The following is an 18,906-nucleotide window of genomic DNA, read 5'->3' on the forward strand; positions in this document are numbered from 1 at the left end:
TTACTGTGGACTAATCACACCTCTCCATAGTAACAATCATCCACATAATGTCTTGAAACACCACAGAAACTACTCAAGAGCATCTAGAAAACCTCAACAAAGACCTCAAAGCACTGGCCTAAGTTTCAAATCCAGAGATGCCGATCTAATTGACAATCCAGCAGAAGAAGCCTAATTGATATAGGATCCCAACTCCTGCAAACCAAAAGAGTCAAATAGTCTGACAGCATAACAGGACAGATGTCTCGTGGCCATGCCCCAAAGAATCACAGCTATTATTAAGCAGATGGGTTTTATGTTATGCCAATTAAAAACAAGCACAATCAAGTAAGGACATAAATATGTTCTCATCAGCACAGACTGGCAGACTGTGGTGATGACGGTAGAATTAAAAAGTATTTATGATAGAATTAATTTGCAGCGTCCTGGCCCAGTTATACATCACGCTCCAGTGGTCCTCGACCTCTGGTCTGCTCCCTTAGGTTTAGCTTCACAATACCTGAAAAGGTTATTTGCTGTGGAAATGGTAAATGTCAAGCATAGTATTGCTGAAAAAAACAACAAAAACAAAAAACCGTCCCTGCTCTGATGACGCATGTTTGCTGTAATTAATGTCCGACCAATTTTTAATATTAACTTCATTTCTTATTTCGTGGTGCAAATGAAGGTGCGCTCAAGGACAAGGGCGAGCTGCAATGTTAGCCTTTTCTTTGCTAGAGTTACCAAAGGCAGGTGAAGCTGGGTGCATTAAAAAAATTTAACACAGCACTCTATTTTGTGCATTTGTTATATTTTAATATTAAAAACTGAATGAAAAAGTAACCAAGAACATCGGAAGGGTTCAGCTGTTTCTCCAGAGCGGTGTATTTTCAAATATCTGCCAGCCATAGGCAATAACTGAAGGATGACTGGAAAAAAAAACTAAAGCATTGTTTAAGTTAAACTTGTACCAAGCAATCTTAAGAAACATATTAGACAGCCAATGAACAGAGAAATGTGCCAAACTGTAGGCAATCCATGTGGGTGGCCATTAGTTAATCAGGCGATATGAGCAGTGAATCTCCCTCGAGTCTGTGAGTAAAACAGTACCTGAATCCCAAAGTACAGTTTGTGCCAGTGGTGGTGGCTTATAAACCCAGGCAGCAGGAACTAATGGCCAGCAAATATGATGTGACCTTGTGTTGCTCCTGTGGATGGTATATGGGATTAGTGTAGCTGTGTGCTTGATGCTGTATTTCAGTATTGTCAGTTCTCTAGAAGCTCCACTGATGCTGCATGCAATTTTTCCCTGTGTAATTTTCTACTATGACCTAATACCTATCATGACGCACAATGCCTTCAATTGCATATAAAAAATACACTCACCAGCCACTTTTTTAGGTACACCATTTCAACTGTTCATTAACACGAATAACTAATAAGCCATTCGCAGCAGATCCTGGCATGTAGAAATTGTCATGATGACCTGCTGAGGTTCAAATTGGGCAGAAAGGGGGTTTAAGTGATTTTTTTTTAAGTGAGGACAGCAGCTGCATTTCTCTGAGCTACATATGAAGCAACCAACAAAACAACACCAATAATCACTCGTTACAACCAAGGTAGCCAGAAGAGTATTGCTGAATGGGCAATCAAAACCCTAACCTTTAATTAGATGGCCTATAGCAGCAGAAGACCACACCAGCTGCTACTCCTCTCAGGTCAAACCAGAAAACTGAAGCTACAGTTCATAAAAGCTCAGTAAAGTTGGAAGAACGCTGAGTGGTCTTTTAAGTCTCATTTTCTGCTGAAACATTCAGCTATCACGGTCAGAATTTGGCATGAATAACATTAAAGCATGGATCACGCTCAAATCATCACAAACGTATTTCTTGAACATGACAGTGAGTTCACTGCGCTCAAATGGCCTCCACAGTCACTAGATCTCTATCCAACAGAGCACGTTTGGGATGTGGTGGAACAGGGGATTCACATCACGGACGAGCAGCAACTATGTGACGTTATCATGTCAACATAGACCAAAATCTCTGAATAACTTTTCCAGTACATTACTGAATACATGCTACGAAGAACTAATGACATTCTAGGGTCAAAGGGAGTAAAACCCAGCACATATATGTTATATGTGTTGTTAAATCCATCCACTACTTATTCATTACTCTTTAGCATAGCTGTAAAATGCTTGTTATAAATAATAAAATAAATCCAAACAGAAAAAAAAACCTTCAACATTTGGATCTGTCATGATGTTCTGTATAACAAAGTGTGAAAGTTGAAGATGCCTCAGAGCCCTGGAGAGGAAATGACCTATTTTGAGTGTTTCTTAATCCTGCGTGAATGTGTATAACGTGACTTTGTTTGCATAAACACTATAATCTAATTATCATACACTAATCTAATTATAGACCTTACTTTGATTCTAAGAGTAATTTGATTAAGCTGTTTACATGCACAGCAGAGGAAGATTTATCTTAATATATCCATCTTAATGCAATCTTGCATAGTGTCTCTTGACTGAATTACTTTTCCCTTGTCAACTTTCAGAAATTCACAAACTGCCCTCACAAAATGGGAAATGCATGTCTCATTGGCTGGCTTTTTCTCCAGCTACTATATAAGAGTCCTGCAGTTTGTCCCGATTTTGAGACACTATGAAAAAACAAGACAGCAGCTCTAAAAATTAATGCCTCCATATAGTCTGCACACTGCACAGACTGGCAGAACTCAGATGGACAGATTTAGTCGGCGTATGGTGTTTACGTCTCTGAACAATCTTCCTATAATGAAATTAATTTCACAGCTCCACACACATTTTAATCCCACGGTGAACCTGCTGCACATGACCCAAGTCAAAGAAACCAGTGACTCTTGTTTTGCTTGCCTTAGTTAAATTGCACTGCTCTCATGATCATATTTGGCTTTGTGTACAGGCAGCAACTGTCATATGAATTTAGTTTTTACACGTCTTCCTCCGTCTGTCCTTTTCTGCCTCTCTCAGCCCCGCTTGGTGTCCATCTCTTTCTGGCTACAACCTCTTTCCTCCCCCATGAGCCCCTCTGATGGCTTTATCTTCCTGTGTCTCCCCCTCCATTCCTCTTATTCTTCTTTCCACCTCTCTTCTCCTGTCAACTCTCATCTCCCCGCTCCTTGTCCCTGATTCTGCACCTATGCTTTTGTCTCCTCTCTACCTCACCTTCTTACCTTTCATCTCCACTCCTTCTCTCCTGGCTCTTCATGTCACCCCAATTGCCCTTTTTGACTCCTCTTTTCTACCAATTCGTCTCTTGTCTCCTGTCTCTTTTCCTTTCTTGTCTTCTTCTACGTGACCTGACACCGCCTCACTAAAACACCATGACAAGTCCCTCACTCTACTCTGTTTTTTTTTAAAATTTGCATCTCCTCTATTCTCCTTCTGTGCGGGTCCAACAAATAAGATGTGTTTTCCCAAAAGATTTCGGTAATTTGTTTCAAAGCCCATCAAAGGTGTGGGTTAATAATGGAGTGAATTTGCCTTGACATGCCTAGACAATAGCCTTGTAGACCTAAATTATGCTTTGGGCCACCAGAAATTGGATTTAAAAATTGATGCCCTCAGAGGAAGAGTGTGAAGGTCACTACTATAACCTATAAGCCCTGTTGCAAATAGATTCAGTGGAAAATAGTGTGCATCATGAACTTGTTTACCAGCTCTCCAAGAGAGTAATTTCGGTGCATGAATTTGGCTGATAATGGACTCTTTAAAATAAGTTGCTGATGTGATTTCAGATCATTTTGGGCAAGAAAAAAACCCCAAACCAATATGGAGATGCACCAATCCAGTTCTGAAATTTGTTCGAATCGATTGTAGATTTTTTTTTCCTGTTTTTACTTTTTATTTAATTTTTTCCCCCCATGATTTTATTTTGTTTTGTTGTTATTTTTTCCACATCACAAATGCATCTTGGTCTTGGAGTCATAGTCATTACAGACAGCACGGGGCTAATCTGAAATACTGAGCTCTGTCAACACCGGCTTGTGGAGTTTGATTCAAACGCCTGGAACCAGAGTAGCATGGCTCCCTGTTCCTCTGTATTGATATGCTTGTGTGTTCCTGTATCTTTAGATACATATTTGGAAAGATCTGATATGTGTGTTTGTTTGCTGAGTGTGTGAGAAAAACAGAGAAGGTGTGTGTTTGTGTTCAAGGTCACTGTTCCATTTCCGATTCGGGATGCTGCCGCTATCCCAGCATCCTCTCTGCCAGGAGCATTGATTAGCACTCGGCAAGCATAACATCACTCACACACACACACACACACACACACACACACACACACACACACACACACACACACACACACACACACACACACACACACACACACACACACACACACTCTCACAGAGCTTCTTTTTCTATATTTCAAACGAATGCTAATGCTACGAGAACAGCAGAGCCCTCCTGTAACATGTGATGTGCTATGCCGACTACGAACAGACAGAACGATATAAGGCTGAGCCATGTAAAAGAACAGAGCAATTTCATCACTGTACAGAATGAGTAAATTTTGATTGATGATGTGGGAGAAACGTGGTTCATATCTCTGTGACTAACCTGGACTTGTTCCAGTCACACAGTACTTAGCTGTTACTCTCCATTAAATCAAACATTGTCAGCAGGTTGGCCCTATTTGCCAGAGTAAAGCCTGTAAAAGCTATTTCTGTTATATTAAAAAAAGTCATCACAGGCAACAAAGAAGCATAACAAGCATGTTATAAACTATGGTGTGTGGATCTTGGATGTATATGGTTTTAAAGGCTTTTGTTATCAGCGAGCAAAGCTGATGCCGGCCTCGTTGATCTAAATATTCAAAGTTAAATATTTATAATATGCAACCATTAACTATTAAAATATGCAACAACGACATGTATAACTTCAAACGCTATAAAGAAAAAATGAACTGTATTCCAATATAGGCAAAACAAGTGACTAAGGAGAACAAGATCAAGAAAACAATGTTTACTTTGGTGATTTTCACCTAACACCCCTATAATCTAGTGGGCACATCATGCACTTCTGAGATGCTCTGACTTTACAGACAATCACTAAGGTCTGTTTTTGCAGTTGTGATGTTGAATGCATGCTGCCCCATTAAATGTGTTGCTGTTTCAGATGTGATGATAGGTCTGACAGTACTGTTACATCGGGTTATGAGGGCTGATTGTAAACTGAAGTTTGTTTTTTAATGCCATAGTGTTAGCTGTTCAAAAAACAAGCACACACTGAAATGAAGGCTTCTATAACAGAAAGTAGTGTGAATTTGCATAGTACATCTGTATACTGTGTGTGTGAATTGCAAAATGAATATTAGGCATATTGTATAATGGCTGTATGAGAATATCTGTATCATACTGTGGTGTCAGAGCACAATTAACTGTCTGTTAAATCAACCTGCCTACAGTGATTCGACGCCAAGCACTTGGCAACAGGGTTTTGACTCCATCTTGAAGCTGACAAAAATTAAGTTTTAGTGGCCCTAAAAAGTGTTTCTAGACAAGCAGGGAATTGATAAATGACAGAGTTTGAATAGCCGAGTCCACCATTACCATGGATTTTGTGACGAGCTGTCAAGTAGGTGCACCTAAGTGCACTAAACAGTGTGCTATTTTCTGTAGTCAGGTAGACAGATATGAAAGAATGAAGTGACAGAAAGAGAGAGACAGAGACAGAAAGAAGCAAGGCAGAGAGAGAGAGAGAGAGAGATCCTTCTATTTAAGATGCTCTACTTGGTTTCAAGGGCAACTGACTCTGAAACAACAAAAAATAATAAGTGTGTGCTTGTGTGTATGAGTGTGTGTTAGATTGTGTAGTGTTAGGCTGGGATTACAGACATTTAGTTTGCAGTGATATACTTCTCTCATAGGCACAAGCAAACCTCTCTGCATACTGATTAGACACAAGTGTCTGAAAAGGAGAGGGTCTCGGTGGATGTGCACGTTTGTGAATGTGTGTGAGAAGTGACAGTGTGTATGAACATGGATGTAGGCTGTATCTGAGTACGGCGGCGTGTGTGAAAACGCCGCTGATAGCCCCAAAGCAACTGATAAACACATAGCAAATTATTCCAAGCGCTCACTATTACTGGAAAATTAGCCATTACCTTTCTGTTCTAATTGCAATGAAAATTAGCATTTTAGCTATTAGCTTCTTCCCTAAATTGTCTATGGAAATTAGTGTATTAGTACTTGGTGTTGTGAGTCAATTTTTGAGGAAATCAGGTATCAAGGGCTGGTATTTATAAGAACTATCATGCAGCAAAAGAGTCAATAGCTTACGTTCTGCCACTGCTAATGATGTGATTTAAAGTGAACTACGCCTTTGCTTGTACATGCCAAATGTTTATTTAATAACTTCTAGAGAAAAAATAGCACATATCAAGCCAACTTTCAGGATAATTTTTTTTACCAGTTTAGGGATGCAAAAACACCTACACTGATACTGATATCTGTTAGATACCCAAATATTCTTTGAACCTATTTTAAAAGCACGCTTCTTTTGATGTCAAATCAGCTGGTTGTTTATTTTGCCCACAGTAAATAATAAGGATCTCATTTGCACCCTTCCACATGAGCTATAATGCTGGTATGAGTCCCGGGACTTCCCAGGGACACTCTGATTAGTTAAGACACCTTCCAATGTATCTGTAACTTGGCTTCTGGATATTTACCCGTCTTAAATTGTTTCATCATAGAAATGTGTTACGGTTGTACGATGTGACATTAAATTCAGTCAGTGTATCATAACAAAAAAGCACTATAGGTGAACAAAAACTCAAATTGAAGAAAAAGATAGATTTCTAATAATCCAGGCCTATTTTTTTTTTCTTTTTAAAGCAATGGTAATAACAATAACAGTGATTTAAAGAATTGAGGAAAAAGGAAGCAAAAGATGCATTTCAGCTATGAAACAAATGTGAAATGTGCACATAGAAACACAATTTTATACAATCCTAGAAAATAGGGCATGTCCATCCAAGTCTGTCTATTTGTAACAGCTCCAAGAGCCAATTACATATAATAGGTCAGCTCTTAAAGGACTGCAACCTTTTTAACACAGGTACACACACACACACACACACACACACACACACACATATATATATATATATATATATATATATATATATATATATATATATATATATATATATATATATATATATTTTAAATGAAAAAAGAAAGTCCTTCAGATCAAAATACTTTCCACTGGATATATAATAGCAGTAATACAGTGAGTGATAATACAAACCTCTTCAGAGTAACAAAATCTAATAAATTCTTGTCACTGGCTTTAACCACTGCTGTATGAATTCAAAAGTGAGCAAAAGTAATGGCTCTTTTTCTTATTTTTACAAAGCATCTGGGCATGTTTTGTAATCTGGATGTGTTACCTCAAATAGGCTTTGGGAAAACACCATTTACAAAGAAAAAACAACCGTCAACAGGCTCCTGTCAATTTAACCAGAAACAGCTGGCCTGATTTTCCTTCTGCTGAATGCTAACGGTGCTAATGGCATTCACATTGTCAAGATCACTTCAAAAGAATGTCTGTGTAATCCGTTCCCACAAATGCTCTGATAAGATCGCCTTCTTTGGACTCCTAATGCAGTGCATAAACAGAAATCTCTTATAACAGAAATTGCCTTTAGGTGTTGCTGAGATCAAATATAAAGCATGCTACCTGCTCAACTGTTTTAATGTTATTTTAATGTGTTCCTCCCTTCCATAATTATAATCGTTCTGATAAGACAGTGTTTACAGAGTGGGGACATGGGAACAGTGTTGTTGACAGAGTGACTTTTTGTCAATATCAAGTTTCAAGAATTTCTATGAGGACAGAGAGGACTCTGTTCTACAGAGACAGTCAATGAAAAAAGAATCTACTCGCATGCAAACCAGCACGGATACTTAAACAAAAAACAAAACAAAAACACATGAATAGATGTGATTTGTATCTGTTCTTTGAATTGAAGCTAACTGGAAAATCTAATTTGTTTGGGCTCAATAACTTATTGGAAAAATAACCTTGCATTAAAAAAAGAGCAAAGTGACAAAGTGAAATTGTTACTTTTTCAAGCCACGAGGCAAACAATGTTAGACGGGAAGACTTATACGTATAGTACTCTGCAAAAGTCTTGAGTCACCAATTAATTCTTTGTATACTTTCCTGCCTTTTAAGTGCTCTTTGAAGGTCTTTCAGAGGTTTTCTTTGGACATTGGTTGCTTTTTGACTCATGTTCACTCTGGTCCTTGTACCTGACCATTTTCACTGTATCTTTAGGCTCTTTGTTACTAGCAGCCTGTCACCAAAACACACAATAAGATTGCATTTCTAGAGCTGAATCTATGGAAAATAAAATACAACACAGATTGACAGGCGTAAAATAATATTTTTGCAACAATAAAATGATTCCCAAAGAGCTATTCGTCACAAAATTAGCATTTATCAGCATGGTCTATCTATCACTGTTTCCCAACCACTGTGCGGCACATAGGTGTGCTGTGAGAAATGATCAGGTTTGCTCTGGAAGATTATCTGGTTCCACCTGATTAGTACACCAAGCGACCGGCCTGAGTAACGGGAAAAACAATTATATTCTCATCCACTAGAGGGCAGTACAACTACCTGCTCTAATTAAATGGGTTGCCAACTTAAAGTAAAGCAGAAGAAGACAAAGAAGAAATTACATAATAGTCCTGCTGTGAGTGAGACAACACAGCGTGTAATAGCAATCGATAAATATTTGGAAAGAAAAAGTAGTCAGTCTGACCTGGGTCCTGGAGAAAATCCAGTCCAGATTGAGGCCCTAGCATGAGTAGTGGTCAGAAGAAAGCAAAAATGCTATACTAGGAACAAACAGAGCCAATTTCGCTATGCGTGGTGTGTGGGGAAAAATGATCAATATGCTTTTTGTGACATTTTTGTTTGGTGGTGTGCCGTGTGATTTTTCTAATGTGAAATATGTGCCGTGGCTCCAAAAGGTCAGGAAACACTGCTCTATCTAATGTGTCCTAAAAAAGAGAACACTGGACAAGTAAAGAACAAAAGAAGACATGGAAGGCCTAAAAAATAATCTAAAGCAGATGAACAGAAGCTGAAAGCAATGTCAAGGACCTGGGAGATGCATCTGCCCTTTCAGTTGATCCATCTACTGTTCACTGAAGCCTTATCAGAAATGGTCTCAGTGGAAGGGTGGCTCTCAAGAAGCCATTCATAAGGAAGGAAACCAGGGAGAAAAGGCTGCAATAGTTTATTTTTTTTTAGCATGACAATGATCCCAAACACATCACCAATACACTAAAAGCATATTAGATAGAAAAACACACAATTGGCCTCCCTCAGAGCCCAGACCCCAATATTGAAGCAATGTGGGGTCATCTTGATAGAGAGCAGAATACAAGGACGCCAACATCCAGAGTGCATCGAAATGTCCTCCAAGAAGCTTGGAGAACTATTCCTGAAGACTACTTCAAGAAATTACAAGAAAGCTGCCTAAGAAATTTCCGGCTGTGCTGAAGAATAAATAAAATAAATAAGTGTGCTGCACCTGTTTCCCATTTTCAAGGCAAAAAAATAAAGAAATGAGGAGTGCCTCAAGACCTTTGCACAGCAATATACGATACTTTGTTTGAAATGCAGACCTAGAACTGACATGCTAAGTCCCTCATGGTTTTCAACCATACATTTATCTACCGGACTGACAGATATTTTTAAACATGTGCTAAATGTAATGCATCAAAACTTCTTGGGCTGTCAGAAAACAATGACCTCAAAGAAAACCTCAACTGTAAATGTTTAGCAGGTGCTTCTATTGGCATCGGGACAGGTTGGTAACAGTTTTGTTCCAGGCTGTACACCAGATTGTCTCTGTTTTTCTCTCAGTAGAAAACTATAACCGCATGACCAACCCGACTGCCAGAGAAGACCCATGATATGAGAAAATCAACCTATGCAGCGACCTTAGTATGCTGTATGTGACTCCAGAGTTAATTCAGCAAGTAAATAACTAAACAGTAATATATTACATGGGCCAAGACAGCAGTCAGACTAAATCACAGACTACCAGCCAGCATCACATTTTCCCCCAAAGGCCAACAAGCTAACTGAGCCATAAATATTGGTTGTAAATATTCCTAAGAAGGTGAGTTTTTACAGCAGTAAGGTTTTGTATTTGCCCCCGGTTCAAAGTGAAAGCAAGATACAAATTATCTAAATGGCTTTATGCTTGCTGAAATTTTGTTACAAATTATTTAATTGTATTTGAAAATATTAGTGTTCTTTTTTTTCCTCATTGTGAATTTGTGGCCATCGGGCATGATAACATAAGTACATCAATGCAGATTTCATTCTATAGTACAAGAAAGTAAACTGGCAGAACACATTACTGGAGACTTCTTATGGCTTTTGTAAAGCCAGTTTTTACTGGCTAATATTTGTTGTATGTTATTATTTTGCTTTTAATGTATTCTTAAATCTACTGTAACTTGTAGTTATTATACCATCCAACTGTTATTTCAGTTGTTTTAAATGTGCCATCTTAAAAGTTATATATAGCAACTATCACAATGTGGGATATGTGTGAAATGTGACCAGCATAGCTTGACTCCATTTAACATAATTCCAAGTATCACACAAGTGAGCACCTGTCTAGATACACCTACACTTTCCTAAAAGCAGGTAGCTGGCCATTATTACTTCCTTCCAACAACACAGGCATGCCTACACTCCAATCCGAGGCCATGATTAGATTCAAATTGGTTACAGCAAAGGCAATGGTTGATCAATACTCTAATTTAACAACAATCAATAAACAGCCAGAGCGATAAAATATTGTTATGAGTGAACCATCTGAAAACACGGGGTTATAAAACTACCACAGATCGGTTAATTCCTGTGAGGTACACAAGAATCATGCAGAAATACTGTACATGAAACTGATGCACACACTTACACAGGTCACAGGTCAAAACTGTTATACCTCCAAAACAAGCAATAAAAACTGTACTTTTATATCTATAATAATGTTTTCTTTTTATTACCTGTTCTTACTTGAGTTCTAACTTATTTTTATCACCCTTTCTAACTTTTTATTACCGTACTCCAAGTGTGGTTGAATTGAACCATAAACTCAGCAACTACATGTCTACACCTGCTTTTGCAGAAATGTCAGATCTCAAATGTCAACCAAATCTTTTTTTTTTAAAGTTCAATTTTTAACCAGCACCACTGTTATACTTCATACAAGACAACAAATATACCAGGAACTTGTAACCGCTATACTCTTTATTTTACTGGCCAGCTGCAGGTTCTATGAGGCTATACTGGTAAGTATTTGAGCCACCATTTACTGCTTGTCATAAAAGGCATTTTTTGCAATAAGAGCATCTACAGCTTGCTTTCATTTTGATCACAGGAATGATTGCATGCATCTCTTTTTCTCAGAATTTAACACTAAATTGTAGGTCGTTCATTCTGCAATTAACGACTGCAACGTAACAAGTCAGCAATTCTATTTCCCAGCAATACCTTGATGGGGACATAAACACATGCATGGCAAAGTAAATACAACGACTCACCAAATGGTTGGTGGTTCAGATCCCTCCACTTCCAGGTAGTCATACTTTTCCTCTGTCTGGAAGTCTGTAAAGATGACAGAGATGGTGTCTCCAGGTTCGGCCAATAGGATCCAAGTACAGTCGGCTTGGTTACCATAGTTGCCGGGGTAACCGGGACTGGTCACCACCCCACTGCCGCCCCTCACAGTGCCCCCACATGTGTCCTCAGCTGTCAATCAAATCAGAGTGACAAATAGAAAACCTGGATTAGGGAGAGGAGGAGGGACCGAGGGGCGGACTTTTTTTTTTTTTTTTTTAATTAAATTTCTTGCTTTTGGAATAAATTGTTTTAATTTTCACAGCTATATTAGACTGGGTGAGTCAATGGACAATTTAGTATAATAGATTCTGTCTGTTTACCAAATTAGCAATTAAGATCTCATTCTCAATATAGCTAACATTATTTCTTAATCACTCTTAAAGATTAAAGTTCAGCCAGCCCAACTCCCCAACTCTCTCCCTCTAAGAAGTGATTTTTCTCAGTTACTGTAATTTTTAGTCTTACAGGTTCACTCTTTTCTCTACAGTGTGATTGTTATGCTGTGTCTTGATTGTTAGAGATGGATAACTTTCTCATGACACATCAACTGTAAAGTCATATTAGCAAACCATATTTTGGAAATATGGAGCTCACATAGCATTTCAGATATGAAAATTAGCACGTATAGTAGATACTCTGAACAGCCCTTTATGGACTATAAGTTATCTGCCTTTAAGTCTGTACATGTCATAGAAAATTATTGCTTTTTTTTAGCCAGTTAGAATTAGAAGTGGGGTTTAAGGGTTAGGCTGCAGTTCCTGTCACACCCAGAGCTGCTGTCCTCTCCTCCAATAATAGGGTAAGTTTCCAGTTTCTCCAATTCCTGAGCTCCGCTCTCGTCTCCTCCAATCACCACCTAGGAACTTTAGATTCAAATGTTTCCCAATTGGCTGTTTTAAAGTTAATCTTTCAATTAAACCTTGATTTGGTTCAAAACATATGGAACAGATGTGAAAATCGATTTGCCTGATTTTCTTTAATTGGTGATCACATCTGATTTCGAGCATTGTCAAATTGACAGTAGTACTGATTATTGTATAACAGATAAAGACACATGGATTGCGCTGTGCACACGGCATAAATTATACACATATAATTTATACAGATACACTCAGTGAGAAAAAAACATACTACATTGGACCTTGTTGTGTCACTGGGACACTGGCTGTACGGGAGGTTATTTCAGAGGAGTGTGCTCAATTCACTTTTTCAAAATACTTTTATTTACACTTATGTTTTAAATACCCAATTCATTTCTGGATATTAAAAAGAAAATGCTTATTTTTGGCATTTTAAACAGTACTTATCAAAAGCAAATTGAGCCTTGCCAGTCTCACAGTGAGAAAAGATACAATGTTGAACCTTTTTTTCAGAGAGCGTCCAACTTTAAACATGGTATAAATTATACCTGTATAATTTATAGTTATATACATAAAAGAGGCAATACTGCATGTAGCACACTCTTAAAGCAGACATGCATTTTCATACACACCAGCAAGTGCAATTTGGGATGACACTCAATTAAAAGGAATTCCCATGTTGACATAATTCAGTTTCAGACATGACAGAGGAATACCAAATACGTGTCCCTTAAACTGCACTCACTGATATAGTGAAAAAGACATATCCTTTACAAGAGTGTAGACAGGCACTGTCAGGTATACATGCACGCTTTTTCTAGCTCATCCAGGCAGTGCTGCCCCGGGGGAATGCATGTACAGATGACAGAGATAAGGTAGGGACCAAACCACGCTCCACCCACAGGATGGGTGAAGAGTATAACTTTGGTCAAAGACTCACAGACTCTAGCAACAGATGATAACCCATAGAAATGAATAGAAACGTTACTAAAAGATACTAGAAATCGGACAGAACACTGAGTAGAGACAGGAAATACAAAGAGGCTAACAGGGGAACATAAATAGATAGGAACAAATAGAGACAAACAGAAATATAGTGAAACAAACAAGCAAACAAAAAATAGAGATCAGATTGAATTAGGCAAAGTGTTTGTGCAAACAGCACCAGATAGGAAATGAGAAACAGAATGAATCAAGTAAGTGGATTAAAATGAATTTTAAAATAGACCAAGACTCCTTTTTTTTTAATAGATCAGAGTATGAAGTTAGGAACAATACACATTTCCACTGATTCTGTGTCATTAGTAATGGTGCCTGTGTCAAAACATTAAGCGGTGTTCCACATTTGCTGGATGGAAAAAAAATGTTGTGCATTGTCCCGAACTACAGGTGCTGATGTGCTGACAATGAAGCACAGACATGCATTATTAATTTGTTAACAGTTTATTAATTTAACACAATTCACACAGGCCCTTGAACCTGTCAGTCATACAAATAGACAGACAGACAGACAAGCAGGCAGGCAGGCAGGGCAGGCACTGACAGACAGACCATTCAGTTATCCAGGCAGACTCTCATTCCTCAGCTCGACAGGTAAGGAGATTTGTGTAAATGACCCAACACACCGAACCAAGACCTGCTGAGACCCCATCACATTTGCAGGAGTGCAATGAACAGTGGTCTGTTTGTGTATGCGTATGCTTGTGTGTGTGTGTGTGTGTGTGTGTGTGTGTGTGTGCCTGTGTCCACACCATGGGAATGAGCTGCTTGCAGGATGACAGCTGTCACTGGTTTATCATGACAACAGCAGGGCGTCCACAAGCACCGGTGGACACACACCTGCAGCCACGCACACATACAGGGAGACGTGCACGCCCATGCACACACCTCCACTAGCCCTCCAGCTTAGTGATGTGACGGCTGAGAGACAGGTGGAATATCCTCAAGGTGCACTGATGTGTGTTTTATTGAGCAAAAGGAAATTAACTTGTAAAAGGAGAAAAAAAGCTTGCATTGATCTGCAGAATATAAAATTACGTGCTTTAATTTAAATGCTCGATTTAAATGAATGCAGTAAATGTTAACTAAACTAGGATGTATCAGATATATTTTTCCGATGTGTCTGATTTCTTTAAAATAATACAAATTTGGATATTAAAGAACAATTGTTTTAAGATAGCAACACAATATTTTCCTGTTTGTGTCCCCTGTGTATGAGTCGCACAGCCTCTCTTATTAGTATCTCCTGAGCTTATTATTAGGCATCCAGAAGTAGCTCGCTGGCTAGTTTCAGTACCAAAGCAGTGTAAGATACATCAAACATCTACAGTTTGCAAAACATATCCCACACCCCTGTATACTGGAAATAGCAAAAACTTTATAACTCACTTTTAAAAGAGACACCTTGTCAAAACAAAGATAAATGGCACTCACAGTCACAGTAAAGGAAGGTGCACAAGCAGTCAATTTAAGACCAGTAACAACAACGCTAATCTTCAGAGCACATGAGCTGATAACTCCACAGAGTCAAACGCAATAACCAAAACCATAAGTTATCTTATTTGCAAGAACACGTGTCCATATAGAGATGTTAAAAACGCAGGATTCAGACAAATTAAACTGAATCTAGAATTGATGAGTTTGCAGCACTCCGTGAAAAACATCCCAGCAGTGTGCTGTGTGATGATGGGAGGCAGCAGCTCACATCAAATAAAGTTTTGCTGCTGCAGCACTTCACAAACCACAGACAAGAAAGTGATTTAAAAGAGCTGGAAGCTGTCTGCCAGTTAGCACCCGAACGAAAACTATAGTATTATTGACTACATATAACAAAAGACAGTGTCATTTCATACAGTGCTGTGCTGTATTTTCAGGTTTCAGATCATCTAAGCAACTAATTTTCATATTGAACAAAGATAATCCGAGTAAATACAAATTGCAATTTGTAAGTTATGATTTCTCAGATGGGAAACGGTTATCCAAACCTATCTGGCCCAATGTAAAAAAGTAATTGCCCCCTAAACCTAATGACTGGTTGTGCTACACTTGGCTGGAAGAACTGCAATCAAGCATCTGTGGTAACTGGCAATACGTCTTTCACGTTGTTGTGGAGAATTTTTGTCCCACTCTTCTTTGCAGAATTGTTATAATTAAGCCACACTGGAGGGTTTTCAAGCACGGCCGAACTGTTTAAAGTCATACCAAATCATCTCGATCTGATTTAATTCTGGATTTTGAGTACGACACTTCAAAACCTTCATTTTGTTTATTTTAAGACACTCAAAGGTAGAGTCGCTGATGTGTTTCAGATCATTGCCCTGCTGCATAACTCAAGTGAGCCTGAGCTTTAGGACACAAACTGATGGCTGCAAATTCTCCTTCAGGATTTTTTGGTAAAGAATTAATGGTTTAATCAGTTACAGCAAGTTGTCCAGGTCCTGAAGCAGTAAAGCGGCCCCAGACCTTCACACATCCACCATCATGTTTGACTGTTAATATAATGTTCTTTTTATGAAATGCTGTGTTAGTTTCACATCAGGTGTAACGGGACTCAAACCTTCTAAAAAGTTCAACTTTTTTCTCTCCCATGGATGCCATTTATGCCGAGTCTCTTTCTTATTGTTGAACCGTGAACTCTGACCTTAACTGAGGCAAGTGAGGCCTGAAGTTCTTTAGATGTTGTTCTGGGGTCTTTTGGGACTTCTTGAATGAGCCATCGATTCACTGTTGGAGTAATTTTGCAAGGCTGGCTGCTCCTGGGAAGGTTCACCAGTTTCACATTTCCTCCATTTGTGAATAATGCCTCTCAGTGTGATTCAGTAGAGTCCCAAAGCCTTAGAAAGCCTTTACAGACTGATAGATGTCTCATCTGTTTCTTTAGATAGTGCATTATGTGTTCCTTTTTTAGCTCTTTTAGGCTACTTCACTTTGTCAGACAGTTTCTGTTTAAGTGGTTTCTTGATTAAACAGGTCTGGCAGTAATCAGACCTGGGAGTGGCTCATGAAGCTGGACTCAGTTTTTTCAAAAAATGTGTCTCATCACAGTTAATTCATGGCTGAACAACAGAGGACATTTACTTTTTCACACAGAACCAGGTAGATTTGGATAGAAAAACTGCACATCTTTGTCTAATATCATTTTTTTTGATGATCTGAACATGTAAGTGTGACAAATAAGAAATCAGAAAGGAGCAAACACATTTTTCAGAGCACTGTATATTTTATGAAATAATATTGTTTATTGTCAAAGCTTGCTGTTACATGCTTTGACAAAAGCCTTTTTACAAATTTATCATTATTGTATGAAAATATGGAGCCTGTAACTCATTATGAAAGCTATCATTTTAGCTGACACATGATGCAATTAGGATCCTCGCTAATTCTGTTGTGTGTCATCTAGTAATGGCAGGCCTGGTCAGAGACCGCTTCAGGAGCAGCTGCTCTAATAAAAAGAGACATTTGTTGCGTGTTCACAGGGGAGGGTGTGATACCTATAGCCAACTCTGATTACCTTCTGTTAGTGTGCAGCAGACATGGCATGAAACTAGTCAGATTTCCTTGTTGCACCTGCTAATTTTGGATACTGCTTGCTCCTGCCTGATCAATCATAATGACACATCTGTGTGACAGTGTTAAATATTACCATGCCTAACCTTACATCTCCTATTGCTTCCTGGTCTGTCTCAGCTGCAGTATAAAAGGAATGCAGCATAATTAATGTAACTTTTTCTAATTTTAACCCTTTAATTGACTAAAAAAATGCCTGATACGTTAGTCTGCTTTACCCATTGAGCTGTCTTGGCCTGCTCTCTTTATTTCCCTGTAAGCTCCAACAGTAGCTCAACAATCCTGTTGTCCAGATTACAATGAGACACTGGCTTAAACTGTATTTACTTAATTATAAATATGCACAAAACTCCCATCTTATCATGTCTTCCCAGATAAAGGTAGCATATAATTATTTTCACTTTCAGAAATTACATAATGTTCTTCAAACACCTGCAATGATTCATTTATTTCTTTTAATACCCCGGGTCAAAAAAAGTTTAACATCATTCAATCACATTTTTTCCTATACTTGCAGGCTCAACACTTTGTCATGAAACGTTATCAGACATTTCCATTTCCCTCATCAAACAGCTCTCTTGAGAATGTTGAGCCTTAAAGGTTGTGCTTAAGGATTATGTGATGCAATCTAGCACATCAATCCTCCAACACTGACCAAGACAAAAGATGCCTTGGAACAACACCTTAGGGTGACTACACCAGACACCACTTGGGATCTCATTATTAGCTGCCAGAGCGTCTCTCCTCCGTTTGCGTTTGCCTTGGCTTACTGCAGTTAAAAGTTACTCATCGCCTCTATTGTAGTGCTGCGAAATTGTCAAAAAATGTTCTTGACCTTCGCGCCAGCTGATGATACAAGCAGCTGTGTCATCAATCACCAGTGATAAAGGGCCATATGTTCTGGTTAGGCAACTCTGTTCTGTACAATGCTCAAAACTAACTAGCTTTATTATTTCATTTTGGAGACCACAACTTCAGTGAGATCGAAAATGGAATTTTATTACAAATGAGTCTGATCAAGATTGTAAATCAGTTAAGCTTTTAATTTAATATGTGGCTGATAATGAAGGAACACAGAGATTGCTGCACCTACAGGCAACACATAAGCTCACTTGAACACACAAAAATAAATCTGGTTGATTATTACATTATTACAAAATGACTGATAATGATTATTTTTAAAATATCAATTAAAACTGCTGTTAAGATTGGACCAACAACTGTCTGTAACGGTCAGCCTAAAGCTATTATATCAAGAGCAATGGTTATTTCCAGATCATATCTTATCTATCCATCCATTTTCTTCAGCTTATCCAAACCAGGGTCACAGGAGCCTATTCCAGCTGTCATGGGGCGAGAGGTAGAGTACACCCTGGACAGGTCATCAGTCTGTTGCAGGGTTAACACAGACAAATAGCCATTCACGCTCACATTTACACCTATGGTCAATTTAGAATCACCAACAAATCTAACCCCATGCATGCCTGGACTGTGGCAGGAAGCTAGAGAACCCGGAGAGAAACTGCGTAGATACATGGGTGAACATGCACATTCCACACAGAAAGACCCCAGGCTGGATTTGAACCCCTTGCTGTGAGGCAACAGCCGTAACTACTGTGGGGATAGCTGTGGCTCAGGAGGTAGTATGGGTTAGTGGATCAATTCTCCAGGTTCTCCAGTCTGCATGTCGAAGTATCCTCGGGCAAGATCCTGAACCCCGAGTTGCCTCCAATGAAATAGTGTGCGTGTGAATGTTAGACAAAAGGCTTATGTATAGAAAAAAAGTGC

General features: G+C 38.7%; 1 protein-coding gene across 1 annotated transcript in view; it reads right to left on the minus strand.

The window, feature by feature from the left end:
• Positions 1-18,906, minus strand: part of LOC116322741 (CUB and sushi domain-containing protein 3-like) — a 374,565-nt gene that overhangs the window by 165,692 nt on the left and 189,967 nt on the right. Inside the window, exon 5 of the mRNA XM_039605961.1 lies at positions 11,614-11,821. Within this exon, the coding sequence (XP_039461895.1) occupies positions 11,614-11,821 (208 nt within the window). The remainder of the gene's footprint in view (positions 1-11,613; positions 11,822-18,906) is intronic.

This window comes from Oreochromis aureus, linkage group 22, assembly GCF_013358895.1.
Source record: "Oreochromis aureus strain Israel breed Guangdong linkage group 22, ZZ_aureus, whole genome shotgun sequence".
Classification (NCBI taxonomy): Eukaryota; Metazoa; Chordata; class Actinopteri; order Cichliformes; family Cichlidae; genus Oreochromis; species Oreochromis aureus.